The sequence below is a fragment of the Quercus suber genome, unplaced genomic scaffold (assembly GCF_002906115.3).
Source record: "Quercus suber isolate HL8 unplaced genomic scaffold, Cork oak 2.0 scaffold_558, whole genome shotgun sequence".
NCBI lineage: Eukaryota > Viridiplantae > Streptophyta > Magnoliopsida > Fagales > Fagaceae > Quercus > Quercus suber.
Window position 1 is genome coordinate 122,477 of NW_027070005.1, and position 23,617 is coordinate 146,093.

Consider the following 23,617-nt stretch of genomic DNA (forward strand, 5'->3'; position numbering starts at 1 on the left):
CAAAAAAACATTCACTCGAATCGAAAGTCGAAATCCACAGAGAAACTCTGACTTGTAGGCCACGCATTAAACTTAGACCCACATTTCAATATCAAGGTTGGACTCAATCAACACCACCTTTGCATCTCTTCAACTTCAAGATCAAAACCACATTGAATCATTTGTTGGCAGTGAGACCCAACAATAACCACGTGTCAACCCTTCGCATGTTCTGGGTACGAACCCTCGAAAACACTCTCTTACATACATTATAATCATCTTCACCTTCATCTATTGAGGAATCACGAATGACAACACATAATTTGGCCCTCCCTAACACTGTTGCAGAACTTGAAGCACCAGCAGTTGTGAGGGCCCTCGACTTTGATTTCAACATTGGTTGTTTCTCAGCTGTTCTTGAAGGTGACTTGAAGATCATCATCAACTCTTTGAAAGATGCAGATAGTTCTCTAGCCACCTACTGAAATTTGATTTTTGAAGTAAAGTCAATTGCAAAGACCTTCAATAATATTAGCTTCTCTCACACATGCTATGAAGGTAATTCTGTAATTCATAACCTTGCTCGACTCATACCTCAATGCTGTAATCCTAGCTGATTTGGCTTAATGGAATCTACATCATTCTTCTTTTAAAAAAAAAAAAAAACACCAATCTGAGGCCAACATAAAAGCACTGTCACTTTCCAAAATATAAGCAAGTGTCACAATTTACCCCCAAAAAAATGCAATCACAACATTACTAAAAATACAAAAACAATTGGCTTAGTCTATTTAAACTTCACAAAACAACATTGTTTTTTCCTGCTGAATCTCAAAATAACATTATTACACACACTTTTTTTTTTTTTTTTTTTACAAAAAAATGATCACACTATAAATTATCCAAAATATAACAAAGCAAATTGAGTGTGTATGAGATCATAGGAAGGTCTTCACATAAAACCTAGTACATATTGATATAATTCACATCATGCTAAAATTTTGTAATGGTCAAAAGTTTTGATTTGTTTTGCAGTTTTTTTACTAATTGAAAAAAAGGAATTGGCTCAGTGAAAAACAAAATGGAACAATATTATTTTCCATGATTGTGCAAATTTGCCCATTATATTTTTTTTGTTATTTATATGCAACTACAGTCTAGTAGTCTACTTCTTTGAAGTTTCGTCACACTCATTTTTCTTTATCATTTTGCAGTATTTTTAAGAAGATAAGATGGAAGACAAGAGTGCAATCAAGAAAGACGTTACAGAAGTATTCTTTGTTTCAATAGAATCAATGCTTTAATGTTGCTTTTGTTTTCATTATTTTGTATTATGAACGCTTTTGCTTTCATATTCCATTTTGCTAATGGTAATTTTTGGCTTGTGCACTTGATAGGCAATACCCCAATGGTATATCTCAACAATGTTGGGGATGGTTGTGTAGCCCGTATTGCTGCCAAGCTTGAGATGATGCAACCATGTTCCAGTGTTAAAGACAGGCATTTAACTCTTTATTTAACATTTTGTTCAATTGTATTTCGATTCATATAGAGTGATTTAGAAGCTATTGTAATTCTTTGACAACCTTAGTTCAGACATGTATTTAATTTGAACTTTTGGCATGTAGGATTGTATATAGTATGATAAAAGATGCAGAGGATAAGGGTCTGATTACACCAGGGAAGGTTGGTAATGAAAACTCTAATATCTCGTGGTTTTTTTTGGTCATACAGGTTTTTTACCTTTCAAATTTTCTTCTTTCTTGGTTGATAATAAGAATTGAAAACATATAAACTATATCCCTATAATTGCTATGATGGCACCTGCATGTCTTTCCATTAGGCATTTGATACTCATTTTATTGCACACTATGCTGATATTTAACCTCATTATTACTTAAAGTGAGACTTGGACTACCTCTCAGGGATTTGTTTCACAGTTTTATAATGCTCATATTACAGGGTTTTCCACTTCTACAATTAATTCTTTGTTTGTCTTTTTTTTTAGTTTCTCTTTAATACTCGTATTTAATTCTATATAATATTGCTATGTATGTAGTCCAAATTATTGAACTAACATATTTTTCATTGATTCTGGACGTTTTTGAATAATGGAAAAAGACTATTATCATGGAGGTGACAAGTGGCAATACTGGCATTGTGTTGGCTTTCATTGCAGCCGTCAAGTGTTACAAACTTATACTTTTCATGCCAGCTTCAAATAGCCTTGAGAGGAGAATTGTGTCCCTAGCTTTTGGAGCCGAGTTATACCTTACAGACCCTGCCAAGGGCCTTGATGGTGTTCTTGAGAAGGCTGATGAGCTCTTAAGCAAAATCCCTAATAGTTATCTGTTTAAACAATTTGGAAATCCTGCCAACCCAAGGGTATTGTTTGCACCTGCTATATTTTGATATGATAGATGATTGACACCATTAAAATCATTCTGTCATTCTTGGTTCAGATCCATTATGAAACTACTGGCCCAGAGATATGGAGACTCGGAGAGATTCAGCAGGGAAAGTTGATATTTTTGTTGCAGGGATAGGGACTGGGGGTAAAATAACTGTTGCAGGGAATTTCCTCAAGGAGAAAAACCCAGAGATTAAGGTCCGTTAGTGTGTGTGCTTGTTTCTTAGAGACAGAGAGAGAGATTAGTTTATACTTTATATTAATGGTCCATTTTATCCTGTTTAAATGTAGGTGTATGGGGTAGAACCGGTTGAAAGTGCAGCCTTGAATGGAGGACAACAAGGTTAGTCAATGTTTAGTACCTTCAATTCTTTGTTCTTTCTTGGTACTTTTACCCTTCTTATGAATATCTGCAGTCTTTGTGCTTGAAAGTTTATTATTATACTTGTACATGAAAAAAGTGCTTGATTTTCCAAATTTTACCAGTATCAAATATACATTTAGAATATAACAATATGAGATATTATGAGGTGTCTAAAACAGGAAAAAAAAAAGAAAAAAGAAGGAACTTTATCGGATGTGTGATTTTGTTAAATATCAGTACATTATGCGGGTATCAATAGGAAATCCAACGTGGTTGGACCATTGTTGGATTTTAAATTAAAGATTTCAGGGTAGCTTCTTTTTCTTTTATGGGGATAGAAATCGCACATGTTTGAATAGTCAAATCTTTGTTAAATTTGGCAGGCATAAATTGTTTTCCTTAAATGTCTCATTATTGTGATATTTATTTAATCTATATGATTTCTTTGGTTTGCATTGATTTTCAATGACAGTTCTCTAGTTGCATGCATGCACATCTTGTAGGCAAGCATCTGATTCAAGGAATTGGTGCTTTTTTTATCCCTGATGTTCTGGATGTCAATGTGTTTGATAAAGTTATTCAAGTGAGTTTGGAAACCATTATATTTGCATTAATCTTGATTTTACCTGTAAAATATCTTCTTGTGCTATAATTTTGTAAAGGTGCTAGAGCAGTCTGAATTCATCTTAAAAATGGGAAATGCAATTACAATAGCCTTGCGATGGAGGCACAACCCAATGTCATCTTTGCATTTGTGTAATCAATATGATAAAATGATAAGTCCATTTTGGAAGTTTCAGACAGTTAAGCTTCTTAGTCCTTTAAGACATTAGAATTTAGGAAGTTCATTTGTTTATGTTTCTGACCAAGAAAGGTCTATTCTAATTTATTCAATTCTTGAAGGGCTTTTTTTATTGTTGTCCAATTCTGTCTATTAGTAAAATTCATTTCAGTTGTAGTTTTTCCAAGGTATATCATCCAGATATGGGTCGGTTTTATGGGGCTTGCAGCTGTTCTGGTTCCTCTATATAATGAACAACTTAATTGTTACTGAAAACTTACTCCTTCTTGGCTGCTTTCTTAAGTATGTTTAGAAAAGAAAAGATCAAAAATCATGTATGGTTCAGTTTCAAAACCGTTTTATTGGCTATCTTGATAACCAGTATATAAAGAAGAACGCCAATTCTTTCAGAGAAGTTGGTCCTCTGTGGCTACTTTTGCAAGTATATTTTAAAAAATAAAAATATTAAACTCATGTTTTGTTTAGGACTTTATATTTAGAATGAAATACATTGTTTTATTGGAGATCTTGTTCATCTTAGTTTTCTTTTGTTAAGGAAGGCTTGGAATGGAAAATGCATACATTTTCAAGAAATGGATCAATCTTGTAAGCTTTTTCTTTTGGGATGGACTTACCATACTCAATATCTGCACCATTTTAGTATTTATAGTATTTAATAACAGAGATGCTTTGGGAATATGATAAGGAATGCTCTGAAAAAATTTGAGTGTTCTATTTCCATGGATTTTGCCAGGCCTTGGACAAGCGTCTAGTGACTGAAATAATACTTCTACCTCAAATAGAAACCAAAGACACAAAGAAGATCTTGGAAATTCCCGTTAGAGCATTCGCATCAGTATTTGTATTTTACACATCCATTTTTACACTAAAAACCTACTTTTTCTATTTTACACTACCACTTTTACAAAACACCCACATTAGCTCATTTATTTTACAAGTTATTTCAATAAAATATTCATTCTTCTCATTTTTTTTATTATTTCTCTTTCCCTACCCGCCTTGAATACCCGCGCTCTCTCTCTCTCTACCATTTTCTGATTTCTTTTACTCTCTCACTCTCTCTCTCTCTACACCCATCTCTCTGGTCTTCTCTTCCAAATCATCCGCCACAGCTCCGACCCACCAAACGCCACTGATCCACCACCAAATCTCCACCACCGAAGTTCCGCATCACCGATCCACCACCAAATCACAAAACCCATCCGCCATAGCTTCGATCCACCAAACGCCACCGATCCACCACCAAATCTCCACCACCGAAGCTCTGCATCACTGATCTCCACAGCTCCGCATCACCGATCCACCACCAAATCACAAAACCCATCCGCCACAGCTCCGATCCACCAAACACCACTGATCCACCACCAAATCTCCACCACCAAAGCTCCGCATCACCAATCTCCACAGCTCTGCATCACCGATCCACAGCTCCGCATCCACAGCTCAACCGATCTCCGAGCTCCGATCCACCACGCTGAAACCGATCTTCGATCCAATCTCCGAGCTGATCTACGCCACCAAACGCCGCAGCTCCGAACCACTGCTCCGATCTCCGTGTTTGTGTATCTCTGTGTTTTTTTTTTTTTTAACCAAGTGTATCTCTGTTGATTTGTCTGGATGTGTTTGTGTGTGGATGTGATTGTGTGCATCTTAGGAAAAAAAAGAAGGTGAGAAGTTAGTTTACTGAGTTTGTTGAGCCGGAGAAGAGAGAGAAAAAAACGAGCGAACGGAAATTATTAAAATATTCTTTACACGAGCTACAGTAACCGTGTATATTTACACGGTTACTGTAGTTCGTGTAAAGAAATGAACATTTTTATACAATTTTAGAAGAGCTGATGGAGTGCATTTTTGAGCAAAAATGTGTAAAAACTGTGTTTTACATGATTTTAAAGGCACTGATGCGAATGCTCTTACATATTTAAGTTGCAAATGCTTGTGATATTTATATGAACCTGTTAGATTAGTAGTGCAGGTACATATACATACTTACAGTGTTTGCTTTGTAAATCTTGACAAAGTTTAATCACAAGTCCCAGAAATTTTTTGTTTCCATGGCAACATTTCTGATTTTTGTTAGCTGCTACTACATGCGTGGATTTCCTTTCAATGACTTGTGACGTTTTTGGTAACTTTGTTCAGGTATCAAGTGAGGAAGATATTGAAACTGTTAAGCTAGCTATGTTTCACAACACCCACCAACAACTGATCTGTGTTTCACAACACCCTCCAACAAACAACCGATTGCAACCCACGAATCCAAACCAATCCACAACCACCACAGATCTGGGGCTTCACAACAACATACAATATCCACCACCAACCGATATGTAACCCACGAATCCAACCGACCCACCATCCAAACTGATTCCGCTGCCTTCACTCATCCATAAAAGCTCCACGGTCGAGCTTGAGAACCCGATTTAGACCAATCCCATTCCAATCGGTTGGGAGAGAGAAAGATCAAAGAGAGGGAGAGTGAGAATCAACAAATTCCTAGAGCTTAAAGTGGTTGTTCATGGAGGGCTCTAGGTGGAAGGAAGAGAGAGAGGAAGAAGAAGATGAAGATGTTTGGGGAAGAAAATATTCCCAAAATTCTCTCATGAAAAAAATGTTTTAAACAATTAATATATGAAAACTAATTTAATTAGAATGAAAAGTAAAAAAAAAAATTGAAAAGTAAAAAGAAAAATAATTTAATTAGATTAATGTTTATTTTTAATTTTTAATTTATTTTTTGACCTAGCTTTTTATTTTTTATTAATTAAAATGTTGATGTGGCATTTAAAAGTGTCAAATAATTATTTTTAATAATATTTTAATGGCCACGTCAGCAAGCAGGGCACTCTGTCTACCACGTAGCAGGTTTTCGTCAATGGGCTGACGGCAGAGATCATTTTAAAAACGATTTTCTTTTTTTAGGGATGAAATTTGCAACGAAATCAATTTTGGGACCAAAATAGGAATTGACCCAAAATATAAGGACCAAAAGTGCATTTTTGCCTTTCAAAAAAACATAAAGCTAAAAAAAAAACTGTAAAAAAAAAGTCAAAATGGTGCTTTGTGGTATATGTAATAGGAAAATGCTAACGAGTGCCTTTAGGGCACTGGTTAATAATCTATTTTAGGAAAGTTTTGATACTACTTTTATAGAAAATGAAAAAAATTGTCAAAATATTAATTACTTTTTTTTTTCATTTTTTATAAAAATTTTCTTTTAATGCTAATACTCTAAAGACACTCGTTAACATTTTTTTGTATAATAAACTAGTGCATAAAAAGTCAACATGGAAAAGTCAGCCATAGTAGGCTGTGACGTTTATGGTTTATGTCAAATCTTGTTTCTACTCACTTTAATGCATGCGTAGTTAGAAAAATGATGATATATACATGGATTGGAGTGTCAAGTAATAATGACTAATTAATTATAAGGACCGAACTTTTCCACTAACCCCCATTTTAAAAGCAGAGTTCATCCACACCCAACTATACAATTGAAATACGCATTCCATCGCCCCCACCACCACAAAAAGTGACAGAGCTATCAAAGAATGACAGAATTGAATCAATTGATGAAAGGTAATTGCAAGTTTGTATGCGCCAAGATTTAACGCTACTTTGTTGTCAATATGAGCATCGCTGCCTTTGCCATCCATTTCCTTGTCACTTCTTGTTCATGGTCACTGTTTGAATTGGTCCTCAAAATGCCAATCGAATATTAATCATGATCGGCTCACCAAGATTGTAACAGCTAACTAATTCAAAGTCGGAAGCAACAGCAACAAGAAACGAGAAGGGTTGTATCTCTTTGTCCATTCATTCTGTCAGGTTGGGTTATTCAACCAGATATTCAATAGGCCGGCTTCATCAGGTAAATCAAGTTTGTGGCCACGGCAATATTTGTGGATATGCTTTTAATTACAGGATTTTTAAAAAATAAAATTAATTAACTTAATTATTGTTAAAAATCTTATAATTCAATTGATATCTCTTTGCGTTTTATACAGCAACCTTAATTAGAATTCAAATTTTCCCTCATCCCTTGTAACTATCGAATTAATATATATATATATATATATATAACACATAAATTTCAATAAACCAACCATGTATTGGGATCAAGTGAGTATCCACCAAAAGAATATTTAAGCAAAATTTTATCCAATTAAAATATTATATTCCCTTCTACAAAAATTAAAGATATGATAAAAGAAAAGTCACCACCAAAACCCGAGAATTGGACCATCTCATAAGACTTCCTTCTCACATTCTCTCTCGACCGAGTCAATCCTTTATTCATGGCCTGTTAGTCCTTTCACTTAATGACCAGTTTGTAGAGAAAACAATTGAAAGGGCAGCAAACATCATAACCTATTAGTGAAGAATAGAGAGATACGAATTCCATAGTCAATAGTCTACTCTCCAGAGAATCATACATGAGAAAATAAAAATAAAAATGTATCCAAATCCAACACGTAATACTCAAAAAAATTCATTGATAGGAAGAAAAAAGTCCAAAAGAATTAGTGCCGACTATCACATGTAAAGTTTTCAATTTCGTTCCAAAAATCCTTTTTATATATTGAAATTAATTATTTTTATTCCAAATAATTGTGAGGTATCATATCTCAAAATATTCACATATAAATGGTTTGGTAACTTTGATTAGCCAAGTAATAATTGTGGCAAAACACAAAAGTCCTTGCAGAAACTCCTTAAATAGTTCATATAACATATAAAGACATACTTAACCTAAAAAACTTAAGCCTAATGAATATGAGCTCAATTATGTTATATTAACTACTCATTCTTCTTATCATTATTTAATATGAGACTTTACTTATACATGTATTGTGTACACCGAACACATTTCTCATGTCATGGAACACATAAGCAATCAAGCATTCCATAGCATAGTAAAGATGTCATCATATGAATTAAAACAAATGATTTTTCATGTGATCATAGGAAGATTCAAGCCTTACTCATAAGCACCTCATTATTTATAATTAAAAAAAAAAAAAAAACATGATTTCACTTTTAGTCTTCAACCATTGCCCCTATCAAAATTCTTGCCCCTTTCATTTCAAATGTTTTATTTTATTCCTTAATATTATATTCATGTGACAAAAAGGTCATATCGTGTGGATGGAAAAATTCAAGGTGCCAAATGGAAGGATTAAAGTAATGAAGTGATGCTGATATGGATGCCACATGGCATTTATATATGTAAAAAAAAAAATTGAAATTACCCTTTTAACATGGATCTCTCTTGCGCTTTATTCTGTGACATTTACCTCACTTGTGATTAGCTCCAATTGAAATTTTTGTTAAAACTTTAACGGAATTTGACGATGTGGTAATTGCCAACTTCAAGTACTAAAAAAGAATTAAAAAAAGAAAAGAAAAAGAAAAGACTATTCTACTCCAATTTACACTGAACGACCTATAATCCTTTTACTACCAAAGAAAAAAAAAACTTCATAAACATAAAAAGATTGAGCTGAATTTTTATAAAAAATTAAAAAAAAAAAAAAAATGAAGAAGAAAAAGAGACCATTCTTTTGAGAAAATCTTTGTTTTTTGTTTTTTTTTTTTTTAAATGAGAAAAACTTAAATCCAGAAATTTTAAACTAAGCTTAAATGACTGCCAACTATGTTAAGTAACAATTTTTTTTATTAAATGATTTTTTTTTTTTAGAGAATGTTGAAGTAACAATATAATTGGTATCAAAATAATCAATTTAATGTTTGCAACATTAAGAGGGTTAGGTTCACAACCATCTTACATACACATAAAATAAATGACAAAATTTAGCAACTGTGGGGGGAAAAGGCCTAATCTAACATAGTGGGCCTAGATCCCCATGTGAGGATTACTGTGCGTCCGAAGAGAAGGAGATGGTAAGGGCAAGGCCCATCTGGAAGAAGGATCCCCAGAAAGAAAGATGGTTGCCGTCCAAGGAGACCGCCGTCCGTTCGAGGAGATTTTATTCCTCGAACGCGAATAGTATGGATCAATCGAACGTATAAAAGGTCAGAATGATCTTTTGAGCATTCCTACTGATCAAGATAAGCTCTGAGTATATCTGGAGATGATAAGAATGACGAAATATCTAAAGGAAAAGCTGTTACCACCGTATTTAAGGTACTGCAACAACTTTTCTGGCTGTATTTATGTGGCGAATACCTCTGAACAGTGTAACCTCACCTACCGCCACTCACAGAAAGTCAGAGGAGATACTTGACGAGACATATACTCAAGTAGGTTCACAGATGAGGAATAAGTGGATGATGGGGATGATGGGGAAGGAGATTATATAAAGGAAAGAAGCTCCTGAGAAAGGGAGAGGGAGGGAGAACGATAGAGAAGAGAAAAAAGCTTTACTGTAATCCTAAGAACTGTAATGACCACATAATCAATAATATGCATTTTTGGACACCAATTCATTTTTACGTGTAAATTCATGCTGGTCTATGCTTGGAGGTTGTGATTAACTGTTGTCATTTCCGTAATCAATCTAGCTCTTTCACCCATTCTCTACAAATTCATTGTTTTGGGCTTGGGCCACAAATCCTAACCCTACAGCAACAAAACTAGTTGTAGTCTAAAGTTATAACTTTACTCAATATTATCAATATTATTATATATTTCGAAAATCTAACCGTTAAATTGCATATTATCAAATTTTGTGTCAATCGGATATTATTTCTTAGCCCCCAAACTTTATTGAGCCCATAATTCTTGAGTTGTTTGAACGAAAATGTTTCCAAAATGTAGCTGATAAAGAGAGAGACTCGTGTAATGACTACCCCATTCTTCTTAACATCTTTCATAAATTTTGCTTTCAATTTCTTTCCACATTCAACATGGTAAAGTAAGCCTTAGTAGATGGCTACTCACTTCAATGTCATCGAACATGACATGATTCTTCCCTCTAATGCATGGCCAGTTCAAAAAAATGATGATATGGATTGAAGTGTCAAGTAATAATGACTAATTAATTATAAGGACCGAATTTTTCCTCCAACCCATTTGAAAAACATGCAAGTTCATCCACACCCAACTATATACCAATTGAAATACGCACTCCATCACCCCCACCACCACAAAAAGTCACAGTTCTATTAAAGAATGACAGAATAGATGGAAGGTAATGACAGAATGATCATCGATGGCATTGACATCCCTTTCCTTGTCGCTTCTTGTTCATGGCCACTGTTTGAATTGGTCCTCAAAATGGCAATCGAATATTAATCATGATCAGCTCACAAAGATTGTAATAGCTAAGTAGTTCAAAGTTGGAAGCTGCAGCAACAAGAAACGAGAAGGGCAGTATCTCTTTGTCCATCCATTCAACCAATTTGGCCGGCTTCATCAGGTAAATCAGGTTTATGGCCACAACTATATTCGTGGATATGCTTTTAATTACAGGATTTTTTAAACAAAATTAATTAACTTAATTGTTGTCAAGAATCTTGTAATTTAATGGGTACATTTTTGTGTTTCAAATGGCAGCCTTAATTAGAGTTCAAATTCCTCTTCATCCCTTGTAACTATTGAATTAAAAAAACCTTTATGGTTATATAATCAAAAGAACACATAAGATTGTCATAAACCACCATGTATTGGGGTCAAGTGAGTATCCACTAAAAGAATTGAGGTAGCAGAAGTTTGAAAAAAGTACATACAATACTCTCTTTGATAAAATAGAAACTAAATTATTAATTTCTGATAATAAACTTTGAATTTATGAAGGGTTTCTTGAATCCACAAGTTGATAAGTCTGGAATCCACATAAACAAAGTCTGAACTTTTTACTAATGATAATCTGATAATTATCACAAATATTTAAAGTCTGATAACTAAAAGAATTTAACATGTTTAATAAACCCAATGTCAACATGATTTCAGCTAAAATGGCATTGTGTGTCCCTTACATATGGTGTGTAATTGACACCGTACTTTACTAACCTAATTCAAAGTATGAAAAATATTCTTGTCAACATGTATATGTTGAACCCAATTATTAACTATTTTCTTTTGATTTTGTGTGCTATGCTATACAGGCCGGTGATGAAGGGAATTCAACCCAAAATTCTCAACCTGTGAGAAACAAAATATAGAGAAAACACACGTCAAAAGAAAACAATCACACGTATAAGACAGTATTTATGTGGTTCGGCAATTTGCCTACGTCCACGGAGTTGTAGGGATTTCACTATTATCAGGGAAAAATACAAAGTGCGGCTACAGTGTTTCAATCTCTCAAAAACAACAACAACAACAACAAAAACCCTAATCACCAAAACTGCATTTTTCTACCTCCTGCGCACAGGATACACAATGGGCTTCATTTTTCACTATACATCAATTATTACTATCTTTGAACAGTCATGGAACTTCATTTTTCTCAAAGGGCTTCCTTAGTTCCTTTACCTGAATCATCCATCCTGAGTTCTCAGGAATTAGAATGGGCTAATTAGGCATTGCTAACATTTTTTTCTACTAAGCAACAACAAAGATAGAACCTAAACTACAACCAACAAAACATACACATTATCAGCCAACATGCTATGAGGCTTAGAGAGACAATGTGAGACCTTTCACAAAAGGCTTTATAAAGTTTTCGTGTGGGCTTAAGCAACACAAGAACCTAATAAAATTTGCAATAGAAGGGGACCATCCATCACTAGTGTATGAAGTCATCTATAAATTTGAGGCTCTGGTTGTATACCCCTTTGGATAGTTATTTATCTTTGTATTTTCTACTTGTGCAGCACAACAATAGGATCACTATCTGGAAGATAGATAGGACCAAGCAATAAAACGACATAGTAGAACCATGTGTATTTGTGCATAATTGGTTCTCATCCATAACAGCAAAACAGAATAGCAATAGTTTTGTTATTAATCAAAGTTAGGTAGGGTGTGGCTTTTCTTTTTCTTTTTTCTTTTTTTCTTGCCGGCGACTTAGCCATGGAGGTGGAAGAGTCGTGGAGGAGATAGAGAGAGAAATGTGCAAAGAGAGAGAGAGAGAGAGAGAGAGAGAGAGAGAGAGAGAAATAGTAGACGTATAAATTTTTTTTTTTTAGTTTAGAAATAAGTATGGAATGTATTAAATAAAAAATAATAAATGAGATCAATTAGAATATTAGTATTATTAAAGTTTTTTTTTTTTGTGCTCTTGGATTTACTTAAATCCAATAGTTTAAAAAATGTATAACTCTAATAACTTGAACCCATCTCTCTCTCTCTCTCTCTATATATATATAAAATTAATTAATTAATATAATATATAAAGACACATTTAATCTAAAAAGCTTGCAGCTGAATTGCCACCTGGGGAAAGAGTTTGAGCCAATTATAAGATTCATATTATTATTTTTTTTAAAAAAATTTATAAGAAGATTCATATATATATATATATATATTTTTTTTTTAGAGTTGTTGGTTGCTTGGTAATTATGGGTTTAAAAATTAAAACTTCACTTTGTAATCAAATTGGTGTTTAGATTGGGTGTAGTTTTGGCTCTATTTGAGTGAAGAAAGAAAAGTTACCATTGGAAGAGACTTTTGTAGTTAGGAATTTATTCGTTGTAGTTTGTTGATATTATTAAAAAAATAAATTTGTTAGTCCTAATTGATATTAGTTGATAATATTAAAAAAAAGACTTTTGTTAGTCTGTTTTTTGGATGAAGGACTTTTGTTTAGTCTTGAAATTAGTTGATATTATTAAAAAAGGACTTTTGTTAGTACTGATTGATTAAAGTTTTTTTTTTTTTGCAGTATTGATCATGCTTTTACTTTTCATTTATTTATTTTTAGTATATATCAAAGCAGTTTTGTCTTTTTGTTCAGCTCTTCATATTATGCTTGGGATTTGGGAGCTTCATGATAATTTACGCATCATCATTATTTTTTTAATTAATTAATTTTTTGATCGTTTATTTTGGGTTGACGATTCCCTCTCCCTATTCTTTATCTCTATCAGACAAGAGAGCAAGAAATTTATATTTTTCTTTAGTTTGACTGTCAAATGTTCATGAAATTGATTGATCCCTTATTGGGTACTTAGAAATTTCTCTGTTGTTGCTATGTTTGGTTCCAAACCTGTCCTTTTAGAGTAGTGAGCTATACTGGGTACTAGATATTTCTAAGCTTAGCTACTATATCTTTCTTCTAAATAAAGACTAGCTTTTGATAGTGAGGAATTTTTGGGTTTTGACTGTCTGGTAGTGAATTTTGCAAATGTTATGCACAATTGAACTTTTTTCTTATTTATATTTTATACTCCTTAGAAGAACTACCATGAAGTAGTTGATATTTCTTTGCTATGCCTTGTTACTGTTGGTGGGTTATTGATGTTATGTTGTTTTAGCCTTGGAGTTATGGGTGATTCTTGGAATCTTTGAGTTGGGTGCTTGAAATGTTTTAGCTATGATTCTGTTGTTTATGGAGATTATTGAAAATCTCAACCTTTGGGGTATTTTGAGTAATATCATCTGCTTAAAATATCTAAGCTATTTTATGGTTTCTGCTCTAATTTTGTTGGCATTTCTCAAAAATTTGACAAATATTGGTTTTTGAGCTTTTGGTTAAGGTTTGTATGATTATGATGCTCCAATCATTGGATTTGAGTTTGGCTTTCTGCTCTAATGTGCTCTTAAAAGTTTGGGTTGTTTATGACTTTCTTAATTGCTAAGTAAAATAAATGGATATCAATTATTAGAAATTAAAAAAAAAAAAAAAAAAAAAAACCTCAACTTTTGAGCTTTTGGTGAATCTAGAAACTCTGAATTGAAAAATATTTCCTTTTAAGCCTTTTTTGGTGGGTTTTTCTTTGTTTATGTTAATTCATTTCTGATTGTGAGTAAATCTTGGCTTTGCTTTTAGAACTTTTAGAGCTCTATGTTTAAAAATCTGCCCTGTAGTTTGTTTTACGAGATTCGGTACTCATATGAATTTAATTCTCATTGTGTTTGAGATCATAGGAAGGTCTTCGTATAAAATCTTGACAATGTTGATATATCTCACATCATGCTAAATTTTTGTAATGATCAAAAATTCTGATTTGTTTTGCAGTTTTTTTACTAATTGAAAAAAGGAATTGGCTCAGTGAAAAAAAAAATGGAACAATAATATTATTTTTCATTATTGTGCAAATTTGCCCATCATATTTTTTTTGTTCTTTATATGCAACTGCAGTCTACTACTTTGAAGTCTCGTCACACTCATTTTTCTTTATCATTTTGTAGTATTTTTAAGAAGATAAGATGGAAGACAAGTGTGCAATCAAGAAAGATGTTACAGAAGTATTCTTTTTTCAATAGAATTAATGCTTTAATGTTGCTTTTGTTTTCATTATTTTGTATTATGAACGCTTTTGCTCTCATATTCCATTTTGTTAATGGTAATTTTTGACTTGTGCAGCTGATAGGCAATACCCAATGGTATATCTCAATAACGTTGTGGACGGTTGTGTAGCCCGTATTGCTGCCAAGCTTGAGATGATGCAACCATGTTCCAGTGTTAAAGACAGGCATTTAACTCTTTATTTAACTGTTTTTTTTTTTCAATTGTATTTTGATTTATATAGAGTGATTTACAAGCATTTGTATTTAATTGATAATCTTTAGTTCAGACATGGATTTGAATTCAACTTTTGGCATGTAGGATTGGATATAGTATGATAAAAGATGCAGAGGATAAGGGTCTGATTACACCAGGGAAGGTTGGTAGTGAAATCTCTATACATCTCGAGGTTTCTTTTTTTTTTTTTTTTTTGGTCATACAGGTTTTTTACCTTTCAAATTTTCTTCTTTCTTGGTTGATTATAAGAATTTATCAAGAGGAATTTGGGAAAATACTTCTCAATTATTATTAGAAGAATCAGCTATACAACTTATATACGAAACAGAATAAAAAATCTATCTCTAACTAACTACACTTGACACGTGTGAACAGTAAAATACCCAAGCTTCTCACGTGTAGTAACTAACTCATTAATAATTAAATCCAAAGCTACATGTAGTTTTAGTTCCTAAGCTACTACCCGTTTACTTTGTTTTTCAATTCTGCAGATTCACTTGGTCTTGCTTCTGTCAAGGCATAATTCATTCCTTGCTCCTCATGCTCTTCATCCTTCTTCTCCATATTCTGATAGAATTGAAACCAAATAAAGTATATCACTACAATTGCTATGATGGCACCTGCATGGCTTTTCATTAGGCATTGCATACTGTGCTGATATTTAACCTCATTATGACTTAAAGTGAGACTTGGATGACTTCTCTGGGATTTGTTTCACAGTTTTGTAATGCTCATATTACAGGGTTTTTCACTTCTACTTTTAATTCTTTGTTTTTTTTAGTTTCTCTTTAATGCTTATATTCAATTGTATATGAGATATTGCTATGTATGTAGTCCAGATTATAGAACTAACATATTTTTCATTGATTTGGGACATGTTTGAATAATGGAAAAAGACTATTCTCATGGAGATAACAAGTGGCAATACTGGCATTGGGTTGGCTTTCATTGCAGCTGTCAAGGGTTACAGACTAAAACTTATCATGCCAGCTTCTTATAGCATTGAGAGAAGAATTGTGTCCCTAGCTTTTGGAGCTGAGTTGCACCTTACAGATCCTACCAAGGGCATTGGTGGTGCTTTTGAGAAGGCTGATGAGCTCTTAAGCAAATTCCCTAATAGTTATCTGTTAAAACAATTTGCAAATCCTGCCAACCCAGAGGTATTGTTTGCATTTGCTATATCTTGATATGGATAGATGATCAACACCATTAATAAATCATTCTGTCATTCTTGGTTCAGATCCATTATGAAACCACTGGCCCAGAGATATGGAGAGATTCAGCAGGGAAAGTTGATATTTTGGTTGCGGGGATAGGGACTGGGGGTACAATAACTGGTGCAGGGAATTTCCTGAAGGAGAAAAACCCAGAGATTAAGGTCCGTTTGTGTGTGTGCTTGATTCTTAGAGAGAGAGAGAGAGAGAGATTATTTTATACTTTATACTAATGGTCCATTTTCTCCTGTATAAAATGTAGGTGTATGGGGTAGAACCGGTTGAAAGTGCAATCTTGAATGGAGGACAACAAGGTTAGTTAATGTTTAGCACCTTCAATTCTTTATTCTTTCTTGGTACTTTCACCCTTCTTATGTATATGTGCAGTCTTTGTGATTGAAAATTTATTATTAAATCTGTACTTGAAAAAATTTCTACATTTTCCAAATTTCACCGGTATCATTTATACCTTTAGAATATAATAATATGAGATATTATGAGGTGTCTAAACCAAAAAAGTTGGAGCTTTATCGGATGTGTGATTTTGTTAAATATAGTACGTTGTGCGGGCATCAATTTGGTGTGTCATTAGGAAATCCAAGGTGGTTGGACAACCTTTGTTGGTTTTTAAATTAAAAATTTCAGGGCAGGTATAGAAATTGCATATGTTTGAATAGTCAAATCTTTGTTAAATTTGTTTAGCATAAATTATTTTCATTATATGTGATATTTATTTAACCTATATGATTTCTTTGGTTTGCATTGATTTTCAATGATAGTTCTCTAACTATTTGCATGCATGCACATCTCATAGGCAAGCATCTGATTCAAGGAATTGGTGCTGGTTTTATCCCTGATGTTCTGGATGTCAATGTGTTTGATGAAGTTATTCAAGTGAGTTTGGAAACCATTATATTGCATTTAATCTTGATTTTTACATGTAAAATATCTTCTTGTGCTATAATTTTGTAATGTTACTAGAGCAGTCTGAATATATCATAAAAATGGGAAATGCAATTACAATAATCTTGCAATGAGGCACAACCCATTATCATCTTTGCACTTGTGTAATCAATATGATAAAATTAAAGTCCATTTTGGACGTTTCAGACAATCAAGCTTCTTAGTCCTTAAAGACATTAGGTAGTTCATTTGTTTAGGATTTTGACCATGAAATGTCTTTTTTAATTTATTTGTCTTGGGGTTTTTATTTATTTATTTATTTAAATTCTTTTTATTAGTAAGGTTCATTTCAGTTGTAGTTTTTCCAAGGTATATCATCTAGGCATGAGTCGGTTTTATGGGGCTTGCAGTTGGTCTGGTTCCTCTATATAATGAACAGCTTAATTCTTTCTGAAAACTTACTCCTTGCTGGCTGCTTTTTTAAGTATGTTTAGAAAAGAAAAGATCAAAATCATGTATTCTTCAGGTTCAAAACTGTTTTTATTGGCAATCTTGATAACCAATATATACGAAGAACGCCCACTCTTTCAGAGAAGTTGGTCCTCTGTGCCTACTTTTGCAAGTATATTTTAGAAAATAAAAAGATTAAACTCATGTTTTGTTTAGGAGGACTTTATATTGAGAATGAAAATTGAATATTTTATTGGAGATCTTGTTCATCTTCGTTATTTGCTTTTGTCAAGGAAGGCTTGGAAAGGAAAATGCATACATTTTCACGAAATGGATCATTCTTGTAATCTTTTTCTTTTGGGATTGATCTTCCATACTCAATATCTGCACTATTTTAATATTATAGTATTTAATAAGAGAGATGCTTTGGGAAAATGATAAGGAATGCTCTGACAAAATTTGAGTGTTCTATTTCCATGGAGTTTGCTAGGCCTTGGACAAGTGTCTAGTGACTGATATAATACTCCTACCTCAAATAGAAACCGGAAAGACACAGAGAAGACTTTGGACATTCCTGTTACATATTTAAGTAAAAGTTGCAAATGCTTGTGATATCTATATGAACCTATTAGATTAGTAGTACAGGAATATACGTACAGCGTTTGCTTTGTAAATCTTGTCAAATCATAACAAGTCCCAGCTATTTTTTTTTTCCATGACAACATTTCTGATTTCTGTTAGCTGCTACTACAGGCATGGATTTCCTTTCAATGATTTGTGATGTTTTTGGTAACTTTTTTCAGGTTTCAAGTGAGGAAGCTATTGAAACTGCTAAGCTGCTTGCCCTGAAAGAAGGTTTGCTGGTATGGAATTATCTTAATTAGATAATATGTAAAGATTCTAGAGGAATTCCTTACACTTCCTTCTTATTTATTTATTTATTTATTTTTGTTACACATAATTTCTACAGTTCTTTTGTTGCTACTTGCTGGTCTCTTTGGTTTTCCAACTCTGTGTTGAATGTGGGAGCTTGTTTATTTCAGGTGGGGATTTCATCTGGTGCTGCGGCAGCTGCTGCAATGAAGGTGGGAAAGAGGCCTGAAAATGATGGAAAACTTATTGTTGTAAGTCTTATTGCATTCTTCAAATTAATATAAAATCTCTGTTGCATGTTTTTTATTATTATGATAGTCTGCTTAGGTTATTTTAATTCAAGCTTCACATCAGAATCCCTTTGAATATGTTTTGGATGATTCCTTTTGTATGCTCTACGGAGTCCTGACTGCACGTTCTAGGATACATATTTCTTCATGTCTCTTCCAAAACCAGGAGATGAAGAATGTTGTAGAATACCATATTTATTTTTAAGCTGGCCATTACTTTTGCGTAGCTGCAGGTTGTGTGGCCATAATATAATAGACACTATTGATCAATTTGCTGTAATTTAAGTTATAGTTGGGAAATGGTAAATCGTGTTTTTAATTTCACAATACTAATTGAAATCGTGTTCTCAAAACATAATCTCAGCTAACATGGCATTGTGTGTTCGGGTGTCCCATACACACTGTGTGTAATTATCACTACTCTTTAACCTAATTCAAAGTATGAAAAATATACTTGTCGGCATATATATGTTTAACCAAATTATTTAACTATTTCCTTTTGATTTTGTGTGCTATGCAGGTGATTTTCCCCAGCTCTGGAGAGCGTTATTTATCTACTGCACTCTTTGATTCCATTAGGAGAGAGGCGGAAAACATGACTTTTGAGTGATGTCTTTATATGTCCATTTCGCTGTGCTGGTTCACCCAAAAAAATAAGAAAACTTGCTAATGAAATGTTTGCAGTGTTTATGAACAACTTATTTTATTTATGAAACTTTGTTTCATTTATCAAATAATTTAGTCAACAAGTTGAATGGAGTAGTAAAATTTTAAAGTTTATGTAATTTAATAGTCAGAATTAAGGTTGCATGGTGTAGTATATATTCATGTTTTCCTCCATTAATTGCAAACCAAATGTGAAGAAGAGATATAAGAATACAAGAAGAGTTCTCTTCCTTTTCCCTCTCCATTCTATCTTTCTTTGCGTGCTTTGAGAGTGTGGGTCTGTTCCATTTGTGAGTGGTGTTTGAGTGTGTGAAGGCCCATCAAGTTCCAATAATGTGGTACAAAGCCAATTGGTTCATGGTGAGAATGGTGCTTGCCAAAATGGGATGATTCCATTTTAGTTTATTAAGAAAATTTTGATAATTGATTATCCGAATGAAGTCGTTACTTGGATTCAATGATGCATGAGAGATAGTGGATAAAGATAACATGGAGTCCCGAGATGAAGCATCAGAGATTCTTTAAAACTCTCCAAATGGAGTTATAAGATGAAGAATGTTCATTTTCAAACGTTGAGAGGTGGATTTAAAACCTTACACATGAAAGAATTTGAATCAGTTTCAAATAAATTTTCAATGGTATTGACTATTTTAAACAAATAAAAAAAGATATGGTAAAATTTTGGATGATGCCTGTTTGGCTGGAAAAATATTCCTCTAGTCATTAGCTTCAACCTTAATTTGACTATATCATTATGGCAATTGACAAGTAAAAAGATTTAAAGTCGGATGATCATTGACTAGTTCATGAGGTCTTTACAAGCCTATAAATAAAGGCTTAACAAGAATAAGTATAGCTTTTGGAGTAGGTTCTACAATCTAAGCTAACCTTGAATGAAAATGGTGATGCGAAGGAGGTGGTTAAGGAAAAGGATCCATAATTTGTAGGGCTTGCAAAGGTAGTTGGGTAAGCACCACAACGGTATGGGCTTGGAAGTAATGAGTAAGTTTCCTAGTGGCATGGACTATGGCCAACACTGCTTTTTCTAAAGGAAAATAGCGCGTTTCAACCTCATGTAGGGATTTGCTAACATAGTAGACAGGCCTTTGAATTTTGTCCTCGTTCCTGACTAGGACGAAGCTAACAGTGTAATCAGTGATTGCAAGGTATGCATACAACACCTCCTCCTTGTCAAGCCTGGAAAGTATTGGGGGATTGGACAAGTACTGTTTGAGGTCCTCAAAAGCCGTTACACACTCTTTGGTCCATTGAAAATCTTTCCACTTGTGAAGCAACTGGAAAAAAGGACAGCACCTATTCACGAATCGAAAGATGAACCTGTTTAAGGCTGCTGTTGTCCCAGTCAACCTCTGCACCTCCTTGGGATTCTGAGGAGGGTGCAAACTGTTAATAGCCTTGATCTATTTGGGATTGACTTCGATTCCGCGGTGAGTAATCATGTACCCTAGAAATTTGCCCGAGTTGACCCTAAAAGAACATTTTGATGCATTGAGGCATAGTTTATGTTCTCTCAACACTGAGAAGGCCTCTCCCAAATTGGCTAGATGCTCTTCTACCTTCTTGCTCTTAACTACTATATCATTAATGTATACTTTCATGTTCCTCCTAATCTGCATTTCAAACATCCACGTCACAATTCTTTGATAAGTGGATCCTGCGTTTTTTAGGCCAAAGGGCATCACATGATAATGTTAGTTTCCATTTGGGGCACAAAAGGCCGTCTTCTCCTGGTCAGACAATGATAAAGATATCTAATGTTAACCCTAAAAGGCATCCAAGAAACTCATCTGAGGATGTCCCATCATGGCATTTACCAGTTGGTCAATTCTAGGAATGGGGAAAGGGTTTTTTGGGCAGACTTTGTTCAAGTCTGTAAAATCCATGCATACTCACCACTTCTCGTTTTTCTTTTTAACCACTACTATGTTGGCCAGTTACTTGGGATAGAAAATTTCCTTAATAGCTCCAACATGCTTCAACTTGTTCACCTCTGTCCTGACTACCTCGACGTGGTTATTGGATGATCGCCGAGGGGGTTGCTTACACAGCACAACCTCGGGATTTACATTCAATCGGTGACATGCCAACTCGAGATCAATTCCTGGAACGTCATAAACATTCCATGCAAAAATGTCAATTTTTACTTTTAGGAGCTTCACCAACTTTGCCTTTTCCATTGGCGGCAACTGTGAGCCTACTTGGAAATACTACTTCGGGTCCAACCCTATTATCATATTTTTCCAACTCCTTAGATGATTCTCCAGATGTCTTAGTCTATTGCCCTCTTGCAGGCCCCTTTAGTTGTTATGGGATTGGATCTTTAGTCACCGCGGCAGGACCTGAAGACCGCTACGTGATTGCCAACACCAGGCACTACCTAGCCATGACTTGATCACCTATCAACTCTCCCACTCTCCCCTCAGTAAGGTACTTGACCTTCAGATGTAATGTTAAGGCCACTGCCCCTACGGCGTGAAGCCAGGGTCTAGCCAGGATAGTTGTGTATAGGGAGAACGCTTCTACTACAATGAAATTAACTTAGACCTCCACATCACTGACCTGTACGGGTAGTCTTATCATTCCTCGGGGGACCACCACTTTGCCATCGAAACCCATCAGCGGAGAATCATACCCATCCAGGTCCTCGGGCCTTAAGTTTAGCCCCTGATACAAATCTTGGTACATGATTTCTACTCCACTTCCTTGGTCAACCAGTGCTCTTTTCACATCATAGCCCCTAATCCTAACAATAACAACTAGAGCGTCATTATGTGGTTGGAGGATTCCCTACTTATCCTCCTCTGAAAAACTCAGGGTATGGGTGATTATCACCCTTGCTCTTTTAGGAGCCTAATTTTCTGGCTTCCAGGTCAAAGCCCCCCACCATGGACATGACTCTGGAACTCGCCCCGAAATCACTCTTGGCCTAGCCAAGATCACATTAATAGTTCCTAATGCTGGTCGAGGAGCGTCGTCTCCATGCATACCACTTCTCGAGTGTCTGACCTGTTCCTCAGGCTAATGTAGGAAATAATTGAGTTTCCCTGCCTTCGCCAACTGATTGAGGTGATCATGCAAGGTCCCACAGTCCTCCGTGGTATGTCCTCTATCCCGATGGTAATGACTGTAAAGGCTCTGGTTTCTCCTGGATGGATCTTCACCCATCCTACTGGGCCACTTGAAAAATGGCTCATTTTTTATCTTCTCTAGTATCTGGTATACCGGCTCCTTAAATAGTGAATTGACCAATTGAACCCCCGCGGATGTCGCGTGACTAGGGAAATCTCTTCGAGGCCGATCATTATGATACCCTCCTTCCTAAGGATCCCTTTTCTTAGGGAACAATTTAGCCTTACTTTTTCTCTGTATTTGGTCCTCTTCTAACCTCTTGTACTTGTCTATGCGATCCATAAGCTGGCACATGTTCAAGAAAGATTTCATTGTTAATGACTTCCTCAACTCATGCTCTGTCAGGAGGCCAACCTTGAAGGTTCTAACTGCCACATCCTCAAAATCTTTGCCTACCTCATTATACGTTTCCCAATATCGGTCCAAGCAAGTCTTGAGGGTCTCCCCTTCCCTTATGGCCATAGATAGCAAAGAATCCACTGGCCTAAGGACTCTACTGCAGGTTATGAATCTAGCATCAAATGCCTTTGTTAGCTCTTCAAAGGACCTAATTGACCCTTCCTCCAAAGCATCAAACCAACGCATGGCGATGGGACCAAAGCTGGAGGGGAACACCTTGCATATGAGGGCCTCATTGCTAGCATGGACGACCATCTTCTGATTAAAATAGATGACATGCTCTACGGGGTCAGTCCTTCCATTATATATGGTGAACGTTGGTTGGGAAAACCAATGAGGGAGCCTGGCCTTATTAATCCTCCTAACAAAAAGGGACTTGGAAATTTGCTGCAAGGCTTTACTCATAGCATTATTTCCCATGGTGTGAAGGCCCCTTTTCTCATTTGTTGTTGCCTTTCTCCAACTTGTCTCGGTGTGAAAAAGTCGAGTAGGACTCGCTAGGTGGAGTTCTAGACCTACGTCG

General features: G+C 34.8%; 2 protein-coding genes and 1 pseudogene across 2 annotated transcripts; 2 read left to right on the forward strand and 1 right to left on the reverse strand.

Moving 5' to 3' along the window:
- The first annotated feature begins 220 nt into the window (after positions 1 to 220).
- On the forward strand, positions 221 to 6,149 carry LOC111999711 (cysteine synthase). Its single transcript, XM_024031848.2, is given in 9 exon segments — positions 221 to 537; positions 1,194 to 1,250; positions 1,377 to 1,479; positions 1,608 to 1,665; positions 2,101 to 2,364; positions 2,442 to 2,474; positions 2,477 to 2,587; positions 2,681 to 2,732; positions 5,698 to 6,149. Coding segments are annotated over 7 exon segments (621 nt in total). The 5' UTR covers positions 221 to 537; positions 1,194 to 1,250; positions 1,377 to 1,387; the 3' UTR covers positions 5,709 to 6,149.
- A 7,441-nt stretch (positions 6,150 to 13,590) lies between these two features.
- Positions 13,591 to 19,787, forward strand: LOC111999705 (cysteine synthase). The gene is given in 12 exon segments (XM_024031837.2): positions 13,591 to 13,700; positions 14,816 to 14,872; positions 14,991 to 15,000; positions 15,003 to 15,099; positions 15,234 to 15,291; positions 16,046 to 16,309; positions 16,390 to 16,527; positions 16,626 to 16,677; positions 17,178 to 17,257; positions 18,520 to 18,579; positions 18,760 to 18,840; positions 19,400 to 19,787. Coding segments are annotated over 11 exon segments (969 nt in total). The 5' UTR covers positions 13,591 to 13,700; positions 14,816 to 14,833; the 3' UTR covers positions 19,490 to 19,787.
- A 2,317-nt stretch (positions 19,788 to 22,104) lies between these two features.
- On the reverse strand, positions 22,105 to 23,499 carry LOC111999720 (uncharacterized; annotated as a pseudogene).
- Positions 23,500 to 23,617: the final 118 nt, after the last annotated feature.